Source organism: Garra rufa, chromosome 7 (assembly GCF_049309525.1).
Source record: "Garra rufa chromosome 7, GarRuf1.0, whole genome shotgun sequence".
Lineage (NCBI taxonomy): Eukaryota > Metazoa > Chordata > Actinopteri > Cypriniformes > Cyprinidae > Garra > Garra rufa.
The window spans coordinates 11,917,378-11,935,760 of NC_133367.1; the positions used below are offsets into that span (position 1 = coordinate 11,917,378).

General features: G+C 34.6%; 1 protein-coding gene across 1 annotated transcript in view; it reads left to right on the plus strand.

Annotated features, from left to right (window-relative positions):
• The first annotated feature begins 389 nt into the window (after positions 1 to 389).
• Positions 390 to 18,383, plus strand: part of LOC141337918 (serine/threonine-protein kinase 38-like) — a 19,199-nt gene continuing 1,205 nt past the window's right edge. Inside the window, exons 1-12 of the mRNA XM_073843494.1 lie at positions 390 to 648; positions 2,666 to 2,839; positions 6,563 to 6,614; positions 10,681 to 10,803; positions 10,894 to 10,977; positions 12,735 to 12,858; positions 13,087 to 13,241; positions 13,357 to 13,459; positions 15,696 to 15,757; positions 15,836 to 15,953; positions 17,790 to 18,009; positions 18,091 to 18,238. Coding sequence (XP_073699595.1) covers positions 2,709 to 2,839; positions 6,563 to 6,614; positions 10,681 to 10,803; positions 10,894 to 10,977; positions 12,735 to 12,858; positions 13,087 to 13,241; positions 13,357 to 13,459; positions 15,696 to 15,757; positions 15,836 to 15,953; positions 17,790 to 18,009; positions 18,091 to 18,238 — 1,320 coding nt within the window. The 5' untranslated portion in view covers positions 390 to 648; positions 2,666 to 2,708. The remainder of the gene's footprint in view (positions 649 to 2,665; positions 2,840 to 6,562; positions 6,615 to 10,680; positions 10,804 to 10,893; positions 10,978 to 12,734; positions 12,859 to 13,086; positions 13,242 to 13,356; positions 13,460 to 15,695; positions 15,758 to 15,835; positions 15,954 to 17,789; positions 18,010 to 18,090; positions 18,239 to 18,383) is intronic.

Here is an 18,383-nt window from a genome sequence, read left to right on the forward strand (position 1 = left end):
CACGCAGGCGCAGAGGTGATTCAAGAGCGTCGTAGAGGCGCTACGCAGAATCGAACAAATGAATAATTTTACAACTTGACTAAACTACTTTTGGCACGACGATAGATTTCTAGTACTTTAAAATACAAAAAAAATTATTTATATCATAAATAAATATCGCTTATGTTTACATTTTTAAAATAAATTTGTATTTATTTTACATGGTAGAGATTTTATAAATTGTTTACACATTATTTTTTAATTATTAAACAAAAGCGAATAAAGAATTTGACATATTGAATATGAAAATATCTCATCCCTCTCTTTCTCTTTCTCTCTCTCTTTAGAGGCGGAGCGTCTGATTTCGCTTCATTTCTCATGTGTCTCTGCTCGAATCGTCATCAGTCTGACAAACGCAGAAGTTCCACATAAAGCCTCATTGTTGCTGGATTGCTGCCGTTAAACGCACACGCGTTTCTCCGTTGCGTTTTTCCTCTAAGCGCGTCCTATTAAAAAAAAAAAAAAAAAACTTGGAAAAATCTCCCGTTTTTTCCCCCTTTTCTTTCTTTTTTGGGGACTCGCTTCATGTCTGTTTGCCAAAAGAAAACGTGTCGAGCTAAACACCGTCCGTCAAGAGCCAAGCAGAAGCTCTGAGAAACTTTGGATCAGGTTGGTCGGCTTTTCTGTGTTTTATTTCGTTTTAAACGTTGAGTTTGAAGTGTGTTTGGTGGAACGCTCGCCGCTGACGTCACGAGGGTGGCCCCGCCCCCTCATCCCTCTTTCCATAATTATATGTTCTGAAATCCGTAAGCGTATTATTATAAAACAGACACGCATGTTTTATATTTTACCTTGTGTTTCAGTCATAATAGACACTGTTTGGATTGTGATCAGTCAAAGTTTAGTTTTAAGACCGAATTGTAACAGTTTGGAATTGAAATACTTATTTTGTACGTGTATTTATAGCAGTATTTAGTTTATTTGACAACTTAAACTCTAGGTAAAAGTATATACCTATGTCAGTTAACCCTTGTGCGTCAAAAATATGTACACATAGGTGCAAAATGGACTAAAAATGTCATAAAAATGTCATAAAAATATAATTTATTTATTTTTTTCCACTTTCACTGATTTTTTTAACAAGCATAGATACCAAAAAGTCATTACATTTCATAATTGTAACCCTTTACATGCTAGTTTGTTTGCATAATGCCACATTTTTTATAAAAAAAAAAAATGAAAAGTAGTAGTTCATTTCCATATACTAAATGCTAAGCAGATTTATTTTTGTCTTTGTCAGTGAAGAACAACATTCATTTTGAGGCATTTATATTTTTATGTAGTGTTAATTTTTTTTTATGTATATGCCAAATTTAAAAAAAGGCACAATTTAGTAAATAAATGGTAAAAATGTCAATTTAAAGCCTTGCTAATAGAATAAATGCCTATTAGCAAATATTGTATAATTTTATAATCAAAATGCCCTGCGTTAAAAATTGCATGGGTTTCAATGTGGACATTTTTGTCCTTAAGGTCCTGAGTGTGAGTATTTTTTTTTGTACGGAGGGTAAAATAGTTTTTTTTTTTTTCAAGGAAATAATGGAGAAATATTAAAATTGCAATAAAAATGAACACTTGAGCCAAAGTTTATGCCGTTGGCATGAACACAGGCACATTTATAACACAAAACAAAACTGAAATGGACAAAAAATGTCATAAAAATACAAATTATTAATATATTTTTTCCACTTTTACTGATGCCAATTTTTTTTTTAACAAGCATAGATACCAAAAAGTAATTACATTTCAGAATTAACCCTTTAAATGCTGGTTTGTTTGACACATTTTTAATAAAAATATTGAAAAATAGTAGTTAATTTCCATGTACTAAATGCTAAGCAGATTTTTTGTCTTTGCTTATTAGATTATTGGGTGTGTCAGTGAAGAACAACATTAATTTTGAGGCGTTTATATTTTTATGTAGTGTTAGATTTTTTATGTATATGCCAAATTTAAAAAAAATGGCACAAGCTAGTATAAATGGTAAAAATGTCAATTTAAAGCCTTGCTGATAGAATGAATGCCTATAAAAGCAAATATTGCATCATTTTATAGCCAAATGGCACTGGGTTAAAAATTGAATGGACATTTTTGTACTTAAGGTCTTGAGTGTGAGTATTTTTGTTTTGTACGGATTGTAAATTTATTTTATTTTTTTTTACGAAATGAGTGTGAAATATTAAAATTTCAATAAAAGTAAACACCTGAGCCAAAGTTTATGCCGTTGGCATGAACACAGGCACACTTATAACACAAAACAAAACTGAAATGGACATAAGGTCGCACAAGGGTTAATATTTGTAATAAGCAATATAGCAGCGCTATTGTTCCTGAAAGTGAGTCTGAGTTTCCTCTCTTAACCGTCTCTATATTTGCGCTTCAGACCGCAGATTCTGAACAGACTTCTTCCAAATGTTTTTTATGGTCACATTTGTTCTTTTCCATAATGTGTCTCAGACTGAACTGCAAATATAGCCCAGGCTGGGTGTGTTGGATGCAGTGTAAATGACTCCAAACACTCATCTTGTAGTAGTACACTCATATGTTTTTGCATTCTTGCGTTAATGCAAGTGTAACGTGACTCCAGCGCACATGTAAATCGTGTTGTGTTTGTAAACTCCCGCAGATCTGCATCCAAACCAGTTCCCATTGGGGCGGACCCGGTAACCATGGCGACCCGAGGCCACGCCTCCAGCTCGTTAATGAGCAACCACACCAAAGAGCGAGTGACCATGGCCAAGGTCACGCTGGAGAACTTCTACAGCAACCTCATAACTCAGCACGAGGAGAGGGAAATGAGGTAGAGGCACAATGATAGAGCTCCACAAAGAACTCCTTGTTCTCCACTTAAAGTGTGATGTTAAAGAAGCAAAACACTGAATCAGTGATCTGAAGTGCTGTGCTCTGTCAGTGGAGCGTAACACCATTTCTCTTCCTGTGTTGCTCATTTACTCAGTGTTTATAAGTTTGAGAGTTCTGTGCTCAGGTTGACATGAAATTAACTTTCCAACCTGTTTACTTCCATAATACAGCTATGTCCATTTATTTCAATAGTTTGTTTCAAAAAGTAAAACTTGTATGTTATATTAGTTCACTACACACAAAGTGAAATATTTCAAGCCTTTATTTGTTTCATTTTTAACGATTATGGATTAAATATTAAAAAAACAAATCCAGTATTTCACAAAATTAGAATATCATGACAAAGTTCAACATTGTAGGCTCCCTGTGTCCCAATCTAGTCAGTTAATTAACGCAACACACCTGCAAAGGTTTCCTCAGCCTTTAAACTATTTCAGTCTGGCTTGGTAGGCTTCAGAATCATGGGGAAGACCATCATTTACACCTCCATAAGGAGGAAAAGTCTCAAAAGGCAATTAGAGTCCAAATGGGGTGAATCGGACTCGAGTCAGAGTCCAAAATGGGGCGAGTTCAAAATGGGGCGAGTCGTACTTGAGTCCGAGTCCAAATGGGGCGAGTGACTCGAGTACAAATGGGGTGAATCGGACTCGAGTCCGAGTCCAAATGGGTGAGTCCAAGTCCAAATATGGGCGAGTCGGACTCAAGTTTGAGTCCAAAATGGTGCGAGTCGTAGTCCAAATGGGCCGAGTCTTACTCGAGTCCGAGTCCAAATGGGGCGAGTGACTCGAGTCTAAAATGGGGCGAGTCCAAAATGGGGCGAGTCGTACTCGAGTCCGAGTCCAAATGGGGCGAGTGACTCGAGTACAAATGGGGTGAATCGGACTCGAGTCCGAGTCCAAATGGGGCGAGTGACTCGAGTCTAAAATGGGGCGAGTCCAAAATGGGGCGAGTCCGAGTCCAAATGGGCCAAGTTGTACTCGAGTCCGAGTCCAAAATGGGGCGAGTCTAAAATGGGGCGAGTCCGAGTCCAAATGGGCGAAGTTGTACTCAAGTCCGTGTCCAAATGGGGCGAGTCCAAAATGGGGCGAGTCCGAGTCCAATTGGTCCGAGTCGTAGTCCAAATGGGCCTAGTCATACTCGAGTCCGAGTCCAAATGGCGCAAGTCGTAGTCCAAATGGTCCGAGTCGTACTCAAGTCCGAGTCCAAATGGCGCAAGTCGTAGTCCAAATGGTCCGAGTCGTACTCAAGTCCGAGTCCAAATGGGGTGAATCGGACTCAAGTCAGAGTCCAAAATGGGGCGAGTCCAAATGGGGCGAGTGACTCGAGTACAAATGGGGTGAATCGGACTCGAGTTTGAGTCCAAAATGGGGCGAGTCGTAGTCCAAATGGGCCGAGTCTTACTCGAGTCCGAGTCCAAATGGGGCGAGTGACTCGAGTCTAAAATGGGGCGAGTCCAAAATGGGGCGAGTCCGAGTCCAAATGGGCCAAGTTGTACTCGAGTCCGAGTCCAAATGGGGCGAGTGACTCGAGTCCAAATGGGGCGAGTCCAAAATGGGGCGAGTCCGAGTCCAAATGGGGCGAGTGACTCGAGTCCAAATGGGGCGAGTCCAAATGGGGCGAGTCCGAGTCCAAATGGGCCAAGTTGTACTCGAGTCCGAGTCCAAAATGGGGCGAGTCTAAAATGGGGCGAGTCCGAGTCCAAATGGGCCAAGTTGTACTCAAGTCCGTGTCCAAATGGGGCGAGTCCAAAATGGGGCGAGTCCGAGTCCAATTGGTCCGAGTCGTAGTCCAAATGGGCCTAGTCATACTCGAGTCCGAGTCCAAATGGCGCAAGTCGTAGTCCAAATGGTCCGAGTCGTACTCAAGTCCGAGTCCAAATGGGGCGAGTCCGAGTCGAGTTAAATTCACTCAATACAAAACTGACAGTGCATTTTGACCTAACTTTTCATGTAAATGTGTCGCAATAACATGCAAAAGAAAACTTAATTCAGCATTTGCACGCTGACTGTGAGGCGCTTTTGGTGAGCACGCTTTGGGTGTTTGTGTATGCAAAGAAACCAACAGGCTGTCAAGTTCTGGAAAGACTTTTAAATACTGGATGTCACTTTCGTAATAATGCATTGAGTCAGTAAAATTTCCGTCAACTGTCCCTGGTCTCGGCAATAATTCCAGAGTTCGAAAAGTTTGAGTCCGAGTCAAAATGCATCCAAGTCCTCTAAAAATTGAACTCAAGACTGGAATCGAGTCCGAGAACAAGTCTGAGTACCCCAACTCTAGCAATTGCAAAAGATGCAGGATGCTCACAGAGCGCATTATGGAAGTATATTAACAGAGTGTTAAGAGGAAGGGAAAAATGTAACAGGTGCACAAGTGACAGGGATGACCGTAGCCTTGAGAGGATTGTCCCTTGACAAGGGCTGTTCAGAAATGTGGGGGAGCTTCATTAGGAGTGGACTGAGGCTGGTGACAGTGCATCAAGAACCACCACATACAGACGTCTACAAAGGCAAAGTGCAGTAACTACGTCAACACTGAAACTGCCTTCAAAGTTTTTACACCATATATGATATTAGTTTGGATTTTGTGGTTACTGCAGACGTGAAAAAAATTGAACCAGTAGAATTTGCCACTAAACAAAACGGTTGTCACAAAGCCCATTTTAAGCCTTGACTCAATTTTGACCAAATGTGTAGTTGCTGCGCTTTGCCTTTGGAGGGAGCTGTAGAAGTCAATGCGTCAAGCCACTCCTGAACCAAAAACAGCGTCAGAAGCTTCTGTGCTGGGCTAAGGAGAAAAAGTACTGGTCTGTTGCCCAGTGGTCCCAAGTCCTGTTTTCAGATGAAAGCAAATGTTGCATTTCATTTCATTTTGACCAGAGAGGCACAAAAGTCAAGCTGCTTGAAGTCCAGTGTGAAGTCTCCACAGTCAGTGATGGTTTGCTTCCTGCTGCCGACAAGCTTTTTGGAGATGATGATTTTATTTTTCAGCACGATTTGGCACCTGCCCACAAAGCCAAAACTACCAGTACCTGGTTTAACAGCCATGGAATAACTGTACTTGATTGGCCCGCAAACTCGCCTGACTTAAACCCCATTGGAAATCTATGGGGTATTGCCAAAAGGAAGATGAGGGAACAGAGACCCTGAAATGCAGACGAACTGAAGGCCAATATCAAAGCAACTTGGGCTCCATAACACCTCAACTGTGTCAAAGGCTGATCGCCGCCTTGATGCTGGAATTAGTGCAAAAGGAGGCCCAAGAAAGTACTGAGGACATAATACAGTACATTAAAACACTTTTCGGAAGCCAACGTGTGTTTACGATTTTTTTTTTTTTTTTATTGTCCACATGACATATTCTAATTTTGTGAAATACTGGATTAGTTTTTTTTTGTCTTTAATCTATAATCATCAAATTTGAAACAAATAAAGGCTTGAAATATTTCACTTGGTGTGTAGTGAAGTAATATAACATACTATAAGTTTAACAAATTATTGAAATAAATGGACTTCCCTGGATGTTCTAATTTTTTGGCACATACCTGTAGTTGGACACGGATCTTCATTGTTTAAAATGATCCAATCTGCATACTGCAGAAATGTGACGAGAAGTATTGCGGTTTGGTTTTTGCGTCTTGTAATGTAGAACGATCTGTTGACAGGCAACAAAAACTGGAAAAGGTGATGGATGAGGAAGGACTGCCTGATGAAGAGGTAACAAACACACACTTCACATCAAAAACAGTGTTCTTAACTATAATTATAACAATATTTTTAACCAATGTTGAGGGTAAGGCATTACAAGTAATGTGAGTTACGTAATCAGATTACTTTTTTCAAGTAACTAGTAAAGTAATGCATTACTTTTTAATTTATCTGAGAAAAGTTACTTTTCCAAATAAGTAAAGCCAGTTGTTTTTTTCCCAGTTATTGTAAGATGTTACTTTGGTTCTGATTCAATATTCCTCAAAATGAATAAAAACGGTGAAATGCAACCCACAATATGATTCAAACCTGCAATAATTAAATATGTTAAGTAATACAAATATCTTTTATGTATTTAATCCCATTTTATTAACCGATGAAACCATACTAAGTAAAAATAACTCAAAATAAAAAAAACATTTGTTTTTCTCTCTTTTTTTTATTGCTGAAGAATGTTGAACTTTCTTCTTCTGCAGTCTGTACAGACGTGAATTTATTTTTCATTCAGCCTGAGGCTTTTGGAGTGAAAGGGCTTTTACATTTGCCAAGAATAGAAGTTTTTATATTAAAAACATTCAAGCAAACACTGCCCAGATTAAAAAAGTAAAGGCAAAGTAAGGTTGACGCATTACTTTCCATAAAAAGTAACTAAGTATCGTAATTAGTTACTTTTTAGGGAGTAATGCATCACTTTTAAAAGTAACTTTCCTCACCTCTTTTTTACAACAATAATTGTTGTAATGATAACATTAACTGTTATCATAACTATAAGAACCATAACTATTAATCATAACTAACATAACTAACAATCATAACTATGATGATAACATTAACTAATATAACTGAAATCATAACAATATTTATAACAATAACTAGATGTTTCCTATAGCAATAACTGTAATCAAAACTAGAATAGTAACTTAGCAACATCATAACAATATCTGTAACAGTAGATGTAATGAACTATAATCATAACATCTATGACGATGACTATAATAACAGTAGCTATAACTAAAACCATAACAATATGAAAGACAATAGCTATAATGATAACTGTAAACATAACTATAATGAATGAATATAAATTATAATTATAAAGATAATACTATAATCATTACAATAACCTAAACGATAACAAATTTCTATAACTAATCATAACGATATCGGTACCGATAACTATAGTGAAAATGGTAACTATAACAACTGAAACCATAACTACAACAATAGATTGTCATATCATAATGACAGCTATAATTCTAATAATATCTATAACAATAACTGTAATGATAATGGTAGCTGTAACGATAAGTTATTATACGGATATCTGTACCGATAACTTTAATGAATGAATATAAATTATAATTATATAGATAATACTATAATCATTACAATAACCTAAATGATAACAATATCGGTACCGATAACTATAACTATTACTAATTCTAATAATATCTATAACAATAACTGTAATGATAATGGTAGCTGTAACGATAAGTTATTATACCGATACCTGTACCGATAACTACAAAGAATGAATATAAATTATAATTATATAGATAATACTATAATCATTACAGTAACCTAAACGATAGCAATCATAATCGTAACAGTTTATATAATTAATCGCAACATAATCATAACAATATTGGTACCGATAACTGTAACTGGTACCGATAACTATTACTAATTCTAATAATATCTATAACAATAACTGTAATGGTAATGGTAGCTGTAACGATAAGTTATTATACCGATATCTGTAGCGATAACTATAATGAAGGAATGTTAATTATAATTATATAGATAATACTATAATCATTGAAAAAACCTAAATGATGATAATCGTAATCGTAACAGTTTTTATAATTAATCGCAACATAATCATAACGATATCGGTACCGATAACTATAACTATTACTAATTCTAATAATATCTATAACAATAACTGCAATGATAATGGTAGCTGTAACGATTAGTTATTATACCGATACCTGTACCGATAACTATAATGAATCGATGTAAATTATAATTATATAGATAATACTATAATCATTACAATAACCTAAACGATAACAATCATAATTGTAACAGTTTTTATAATTAATCACAACATAATCATAACGATATCGGTACCGATAACTATAATGAATGAATGTAAATTATAATTATATAGATCAGTGGTTCTCAAACTTTTTACACTTGGTACCACCTGAGAAAATACTTGGCTCTCCAAGTACCACCTAATGACCAACATTAAAGTACAGTAGCGGAGTAGGCCAAAGTTTTCATGAAAAACATTTTAAAAGTTTTATTTAACAAGTTTATTTAATATTGTTGGCCACGGTAACAATCATACACAGATGGAACACTGTGTTTAAAATTGGAAAATCATAAACTTTACTTAAATAAAAAAATCAATTTAAATGCACTGCATATGAAAATTAATCATTGTAATAAAATAAATATAAAACAAATCTTCAATGTTATTTGAAACTGTACTTAAAATTTAAATAAAACTGTGCTGTGCTGAAATGTTACTGTACTTGACTTCAAAAAACAAAACACAAAAATCAAAACAGGCTATGCCTAACTGCAGTTCTTGTTTCTCAGCTTCCATTTCCTCTCTTCCACTAAAAATAAATCCAAGTTTAATGTAGTTCTCGTCATATCTCCTTACTGTTTTATGTCGTTTTTTGCTAACAGTAGCAGATGTTGTGGTGCTGGTACTGGCATCACTGTTCGCGCTTGTGCTCGGCTCACACACGTCCTACTCTTCGTTTGTTGTTATCTCCTGTTGCACGTCTGTCTTTGATTTAAGCCACGACAATAGTTTTGTCGTACGCTTCATTTTTAAAGTCCTTGTTATTACGGTAACTAAACCATCTTCCCATCACAGCCCAGCTACAAACGGCGCCTGTAACGGCGGGAATATTACATATATCGGCTAACGTTACCCAGAAACACTTGCGGATTTTTAAAATTATTAACTTATTTATTGTCTTAATTTCCTTCCATTTTTTGTCATCGGTTGATAGGTTTTTTTTTCATACATTCTCATATATTAAATCGTGTTTCACCTTTTAAATGTATTTTATTTTATTTTAGTATAAGTATTATTTTGCGTACCACTAGAGGGAGCCCGCGTACCACTAGTGGTACGCGTACCACAGTTTGAGAAAGGCTGATATAGATAATACTATAATCATTACAATAACCTAAACGATAACAATCAAAATTGTAACAGTTTCTATATAACTAATCATAACGATATCGGTACCAATAACTATTATGAAAACGGTAGCTATAACAATAACTGCAGTCACAACTATACCAATAACTATTATGATAATGGTAGCTATAATGAAAGCTAATTGTAACTATAATGCAAACTTAAATGATATTTTGATTCTAATGATAACTTTTTATCAATAACTGTAATAATGATATCTGTACCCATAACTAAAACGATCAAGTAAATGCTAACAATAATTCTAATCATAACGATATCTGTAATGATAGCTAAAATCGTAATATCCACAACGATAACTGTAATTGTAACTATTATGATAAATTAAATGTTAACGATTACTATAATCATAATATCAGTTATGATAACTGTAATCACAACTATAAATCTAAATTAAGTAATAATGATAGCTATATTCGTAATATCTATAATAAGAATAATAAGAAATTAAATTAAAATTAAATAGTAATGATAACTATAATCATAACATCTATAACAATTTCTGTAATCATAACGATAATGATAAATTGGATAGCGATATCCCATAACTAGTTAATCATAACTATAATGATAACGATATTAGTGTCCATGTTAGTGTACGATAACTATTTATTCATAGCGTACGAAGTTTTGTTGTCGGATGGATTCTGATTGTCAACGTTTTTGTCGCACATCAGCTGGAAATGTTTTTTTCTGAACATTATATTTGTAGCGTGGACATCACTGTTGTATTTATCGACTTGTCTTAAAGTTATCGTTACAGTTATCGTCCTTGGTGTAATGGTGTATTGCACACATATTTAAATGAATGTATATTTTGCGTTCCAGAAGCGTGTGCGGCGCTCTCAACACGCTCGTAAGGAGACAGAGTTCCTGCGGCTGAAGAGAACCAGACTGGGTTTGGACGACTTCGAGTCGCTGAAGGTGATTGGACGAGGAGCCTTTGGGGAGGTGATTATGATAATGAGCACTGATGACACACGGATGAATCTCTGTGTCTGTTATACGGCATATAAATGCGAGTGTTTCTGCTGTCTGCAGGTGCGTCTGGTCCAGAAGAAAGACACGGGACACGTTTACGCCATGAAGATCCTGCGCAAAGCTGACATGCTGCAGAAAGAGCAGGTGACCCTTACAATCATGATCAAAACCACACCGAAAATAATGATAATGCAAAATATCATCAGATTAAATGGTGCGAAATAAAGATTTTATTATTTTTTATTTTATTATTTTGTTTTTTTTTATAACTTTTTGTTTCATTTTAATATTTTTTATTTTTTTTTGGTTACTTGATGTTTTTTTTGTTTATGTTTTTTTTTATTGTTTCAAGTCATTTTTATGATAATTAGTATCGTATTTGATTTTATTTCATTTTGGTATTTTTTGTCACTGGTAACATTTGTGTTTTTTGTAATATTTGTTTTATTTTATTAGGTTACTTGAATTTTTTTAATGTTATGTGTTTTTATGTCTTTTTTTATTTAGTATTGAGAAATTTGGTATTACATTTGGTAAATGTGTGTTCCTTTTTGTCATTTTGCAATTTTTATTTCATTTTATTTGGTTACTAGATGTTTTTTAAATTTATGTTATGTAATGTCTTTTTTATAATATTTAGTATTGTGCTTGGTTATTTGATGTTATTTCATTTTGGTTTTTTGTCATTTGTTAACATTAAAATTTGTTACTGTTTTAGTAAAATTTGTGTTCTTTTTGTCATTTTCGTTTCATTTTATTAATTTATTTGGTTACTTAATGTTTTTTTATTGTTTTTTATTTTTATTGTTATGTTTTTATTGTTTTGTGTCTTTTTTATTATATTTATTATTTTATATTTTATTATTTTTGGTTATTTCATTTTGGTATTTTTTTATGTCATTGGTAAAATCTGGTACATTTTTTGTAAAATTTGTGGGGGGTTTTGTCATTTTGCTATATTTGTTTCATTTTATTATTTTATTTGGTTTATTTTTAATATTATGTTTTCGTTATTTCATTTTGGGGTTTTTTGTCATTGGTAAAAAAATTACAATTTTTTGTAAAATTTGTGTAGTTTTTTTTTGTCATTATTTTATTTGGTTGGTTGATTTTTTTTTTATGTCATGTTTTTTATTGTTTGGTTATTTGATGTTATTTCATTTTGGTATTTTAATTTTTATTTGGTTACTTGATGTTATTTTTAATTTTTTAATGTTATGATTTTTTATTGTTTATGTCTTTTTTATTATATTTAGTATTGTGTTTGGTTATTTGATGTTATTTCATTTTGGTATTTTTTGTCACTGGTAAAATTTGGTAAATTTTGTGTGTTTTTTTGTCATTTTGTAATTTTTGTTTCATTTTATTATTTTATTTGGTTACTTGATGTTTTTTTATTTTTTAATGTTAGGTTTTTTATTGTTTTATGTCTTTTTTTATTAGATTGAGTATTGTGTTTGGTTATTTGAGATTTCATTTTTGTATTTCTGTGTTATTGATAAAATCTGGTACATTTTTAGTCAAATTTGTGTTCTCTTGTCATTTTGCAATTTTGGTTTCATTATTTTATTTGGTTACTTGATGTTTTTTTTTTTTTTTTTTTTTAATGTTATGTTTTTTATCGTTTCATTTAATTTTTATTATACTTAGTATTGTGTTTGGTTATTTGATGTTATTTCATTTTTTATTTATTTTTTATGTCTTTGGTAAAATTTGGTCAATTTTTTTGTAAAATTTGTGTTATTTTTTTTGGCATTTTGTAATTTTTATTTGATTTTATATGGTTTTTTGTTGCTTTTATTTTGTAATGCTATGTTTTTTTATTGTTTCATGTCTTTTTGTCAATCTTATTTTTCCAGTATTTGATGTTCTCATTGACTTCTATTCAATTGTTGTCTCAGGTGGGTCATATCCGGGCGGAGCGGGACATCTTGGTTCAGGCAGACAGTCTGTGGGTGGTCAAAATGTTCTACAGTTTTCAGGACAAACTCAATCTTTACTTACTCATGGAGTTCCTGCCTGGAGGTGAGAGCATTCGTGTCACAAACGTCTTCATTGGCACTTAAGTAGATTTCAGATGTGTGTTGATGTTCACCTTTCTCCAGAACCTTTCAAATGACTCACAGAAAACCAACTGATTCAAGTTGATTCTTTTAATTGAATCAGTGAATCGAGATTCCAAATGACTCCCTGTGCTTCTGATGCTGAAGTTCATGAAATCTCAAAGTCTGCTGGATGTCTTGTGTTGGTCAGGTGACATGATGACTCTGCTGATGAAGAAGGACACTCTGACGGAGGAGGAGACGCAGTTCTACGTGGCTGAGACGGTTCTGGCCATCGACTTCATCCATCAGCTGGGCTTCATTCACAGAGACATCAAGCCAGACAACCTGCTGCTGGACTCCAAGGTCAAACACCCTGACAGGAACAGGAAGTGACTCAATAACCCCCTTCCTGCGCCCTCTTCTGCTTTCCCTGTGAGCGAGGCCTCTGATTGGCTGAGGTGTTTTTTTGTGTTTTCAGGGTCACGTCAAGCTGTCTGATTTCGGCTTGTGTACGGGACTCAAGAAGGCGCATCGGACCGAGTTTTACCGCAACCTGAGCCACAGCCAATCAAACGACCTCAGTGAGTCAACTAGCCTTCAGGCTAATCCGAAATATCTTCTCAAACCGATCCAACTTACGAATTCCCGTATTTGGCAAATGGCTCAAACTCCCGTAGACTTCCTTTCGCATAAATCTCCGATAGAGCTTTGCTAGCATGCTAGCAGACATGTTTAATCATAGTGTTAAAACAGAATAACACCATGTAAAACATGTTAGCAACAAGCTAGTTCATACATTCTAGTTAGCGATATGCTAATTCATGTTAGCCATGTGGTAAAACATGTTAGAAACTTGTTAAAAACATGTTAATTCATGCCGTCAACATGATAAACATGTTAGAGATGTGTTAGCAACATGCTAGTTCACACTAGCATAGTGTCAAAACCTGTTAAAGTAATGTTAATTCATGTTAGCAACATGTTAAACATGATAGAAGTGTTAACAACAAGCTTATTCATGTTAGCCATGTGGTAAAACATGCCAGAAACATGTTCATCCGTGTTAGCATAGCGTTAAAACAGGATAACACCATGTAAAACATGTTAGCAACATGCTAGTTCATACATGCTAGTTAGCGATATGCTAATTCATGTTAGCCATGTGGTAAAACATGTTAATTCATGCTATCAACATGATAAACATGTTAGAGATGTGTTAGCAACATGCTAGTTCACGCTAGCATAGTGTCAAAACCTGTTAATGTAATGTTAATTCATGTTAGCAACATGTTAAACATGATAGAAGTGTTAACAACAAGCTTATTCATGTTAGCCATGTGGTAAAACATGCCAGAAACATGTTCATCCATGTTAGCTTAGTGTTAAAACAGAATAACACCATGTAAAACATGTTAGCAACAAGCTAGTTCATACATGCTAGTTAGCGATATGCTAATTCATGTTAGCCATGTGGTAAAACATGCCAGAAACATGTTCATCCATGTTAGCTTAGTGTTAAAACAGAATAACACCATGTAAAACATGTTAGCAACAAGCTAGTTCATACATTCTAGTTAGCGATATGCTAATTCATGTTAGCCATGTGGTAAAACATGTTAGAAACTTGTTAAAAACATGTTAATTCATGCCGTCAACATGATAAACATGTTAGAGATGTGTTAGCAACATGCTAGTTCACACTAGCATAGTGTCAAAACCTGTTAAAGTAATGTTAATTCATGTTAGCAACATGTTAAACATGATAGAAGTGTTAACAACAAGCTTATTCATGTTAGCCATGTGGTAAAACATGCCAGAAACATGTTCATCCGTGTTAGCATAGCGTTAAAACAGGATAACGCCATGTAAAACATGTTAGCAACATGCTAGTTCATACATGCTAGTTAGCGATATGCTAATTCATGTTAGCCATGTGGTAAAACATGCCAGAAACATGTTCATCCATGTTAGCTTAGTGTTAAAACAGGATAACACCATGTAAAACATGTTAGCAACATGCTAGTTCATACATGCTAGTTAGCGATATGCTAATTCATTTTAGCCATGTGGTAAAACATGCCAGAAACATGTTCATCCATGTTAGCTTAGTGTTACAACAGAATAACACCATGTAAAACATGTTAGCAACAAGCTAGTTCATACATTCTAGTAAGCGATATGCTAATTCATGTTAGCCATGTGGTAAAACATGTTAATTCATGTCGTCAACATAAACATGTTAGAGATGTGTTAGCAACATGCTAATTCATGATAGAAATATGTTAGCAACATGCTAATTGATGTTAGTATAGTGTTAAAACAGGCTAGTGCCATGTTAAACATGCTAGACAAATTTAAGTAACACGTTAGTTCATACATGCTAGTTAGCAATAAGCTAATTCATGTTAGCCATGTGGTAAAACATGTTAATTCATGCTGTCAACATGATAAACATGTTAGAGATGTGTGTTAGCAAACATGCTAGTTCATTCTAGCATAGTATTAAAACCTGTTAATGTAATAGCAATTCATACTAGCAACATGTTAAACATGTTAGAAACATATTAGCAATGTGCTAATTCATGCTAGCAACACGTTTAAAGATGTTAACAATGTTCTAAATAATATTAGTAACAATTGTTAGTAGTAAAATAATAATAAAACAGTTAGTAAAAATTTACTTTTTCTGACTTCAAACTTAGTTATTTTAATTGTTCAGATGTGGCTTTGTCAAGCTAGCGCTCTTTACTAGTTAATATTGATGTTCATATTTGATCGTTGAGTATTACGTGAGTGATTCACACGTGTTTCTCGTAGCGTTCCAGCACATGAACTCTAAGAGGAAGGCGGAGACGTGGAAGAGGAACCGGAGACAGCTGGTCAGTGTTCACCACAGCTTCATTAGCCCGTTCAAAACAAACAGGAAGTGATGCGTTATGTTGCTCCGCCTCTTTCAGGCCTTCTCCACGGTGGGAACGCCGGACTACATCGCGCCGGAGGTCTTCATGCAAACCGGATACAACAAGCTCTGCGACTGGTGGAGTCTAGGAGTCATCATGTACGAGATGCTCATCGGTAATTACAGAAATCGCCAGATTATTTTACATTTTTTATTAAAAACTATTTCAAATGTTGGCAAATCAAATGCAAAGCGAATATTCTCGTCACGTTATCTGTCACTATCCAAGTCTAGCAACTAGAATCATGCTAATAACTTGCTAATTATGCTAGAAGCCTGCTAGCAACATTATTATGTTAGAAACATGTAAGCAACTTGCTAATCATATAAGAAACATGCTAGCAACATGCTAATCATGTTAACGATAAGTTAATTATTTTAGAAACATGCTAATCATGCTAACAACATAATCATGCCAGAAACATGTTTGCAACTGGCTAATCATGTTAAAAACATGCTAGCACATGCTAGAAACGTGTTAATCATGGTAGAAAAATGCTAACAACATACTAATAATGGTAGAAACATGTTAACAATATTTCTAATATTTATTTATCTGTTACTAGCCAAGTTTAGCAAATTAGAATCATGTTAGTAACTTGCTAGCCATAATAGAAGAATGCTAACAACATGCTAATCATGTTACAAACATGTTAACGACATGGCAGCCATGCTTAAACATGCTAGCGACATGCTAATCATGGTAGAAACATGTTAACGATATGTTAATCATGTTATAAACATGCTAGCAACATGTTAGCAACTTGCTAATCATATTAGAAGCATGCTAACAACATGCTAATCATGTTACAAACATGTTAATGAAATGGTAGCCATACTAAAACATGCTAGCAACATGCTAGCAACATGCTAATCATGGTAGAAACATGCTAACAGTATGCTAATCATGTAGAAATATGTTAACGATATGTTAATCATGTTATAAACATGCTAGCAACATGTTAGTAACTTGCTAGTCATATTAGAAGCATGCTAACAACATGCTAATCATGTTACAAACATGTTAATGAAATGGTAGCCATACTAAAACATGCTAGCAACATGCTAGCAACATGCTAATCATGGTAGAAACATGCTAACAGTATGCTAATCATGTAGAAATATGTTAACGATATGTTAATCATGTTATAAACATGCTAGCAACATGTTAGTAACTTGCTAGTCATATTAGAAGCATGCTAACAACATGCTAATCATGTTACAAACATGTTAACGACATTGTAGCCATGCTAAAACATGCTAGCAACATGCTAATCATGGTAGAAACATGTTAACATCATGTTAATCTTGTTAATACATGCCAGCAACATGCTAATCATGGTAGAAGCATGCTAACAGCATGCTAATCATGCTAGAATGTAATGTAACAACATGCTAAACATGTGCTAATCACATGCTAATAGCGTTAAAAACATGTTAGCAACATGCTATTTCTAATAAATAAATGATCATCTATCTACCTATAAAACTACTTTAAACTGAAAACTGAAAACCTTCAAACTTCTTGATTTTTTATTTTATTTTTTGTCTAACTCCCTGTTTTAGCTTTCTCAAGTCTTGACAAACTTTTTAATCTAGTTATTGCTTTGAACAAACATGCATTAGTAATATTTTGTTCCATGCTTTTTTTCCCACCCCAAGTGAAATTATGCTTTTTAAATTCAAATATAATTCAAATTATCTTTGAATGTAATTCGAATATAATTCGAATTTTAATAATATTAAAGTGAAAATGCGATTTAAGTTTTGTTGACCTTTTTTTAAAAAACTGTTTAACGTTGACGTTACACCTGACATATCAACGCCTCACTTTCCTGAGAAATCAGCCAATCAGAAAAGAGCCAGAGAATCGAATTATTTGTATGTATTTAAAGTAAACGAATTAAACGAATGCTTCAAAATAAACTAATTTAATATGTGTTTTGTGGTAGGCTATCCTCCGTTCTGCTCAGAAACTCCTCAGGAGACGTATAAGAAGGTGATGAGCTGGAAGGAGACGCTGGTGTTTCCTCCGGAGGTGCCGATCTCAGAGCGAGCCAAAGCGCTGATCCTGCGTTTCTGCTGCGAAGCCGATCATCGTATCGGAGCCGGCGGTGTGGACGAGATCAAGAGGAACAGCTTCTTCGAGGGAGTGGATTACGATCACATCAGGTCGGATTGCATAACGTGCGTTTGATTTTAAGCGATTGCGATGAGTTTGTGATCTAACGAAGATTCTTTCATCGTTCGCAGAGAGAGACCTGCGGCGATCCCCATCGAGATCAAGAGCATCGACGACACGTCTAACTTTGACGAATTTCCCGAGTCCGACATCCTGCAGCCCACAAGTATGACGCAAACGCACAAGAAAATAACGATTTATTATTTTATTTTGATAATTGTAATTATTTAATGTTGAATAATTTACTAAATCGCACCATGACGGAAAAGTATTTTAATTTAATTTAATTTACAAACAAAATGAAGGGAAAAATGTATTAATAATTAAATAAATTCACATTTCAAAGTAATTTACTTATTAAATT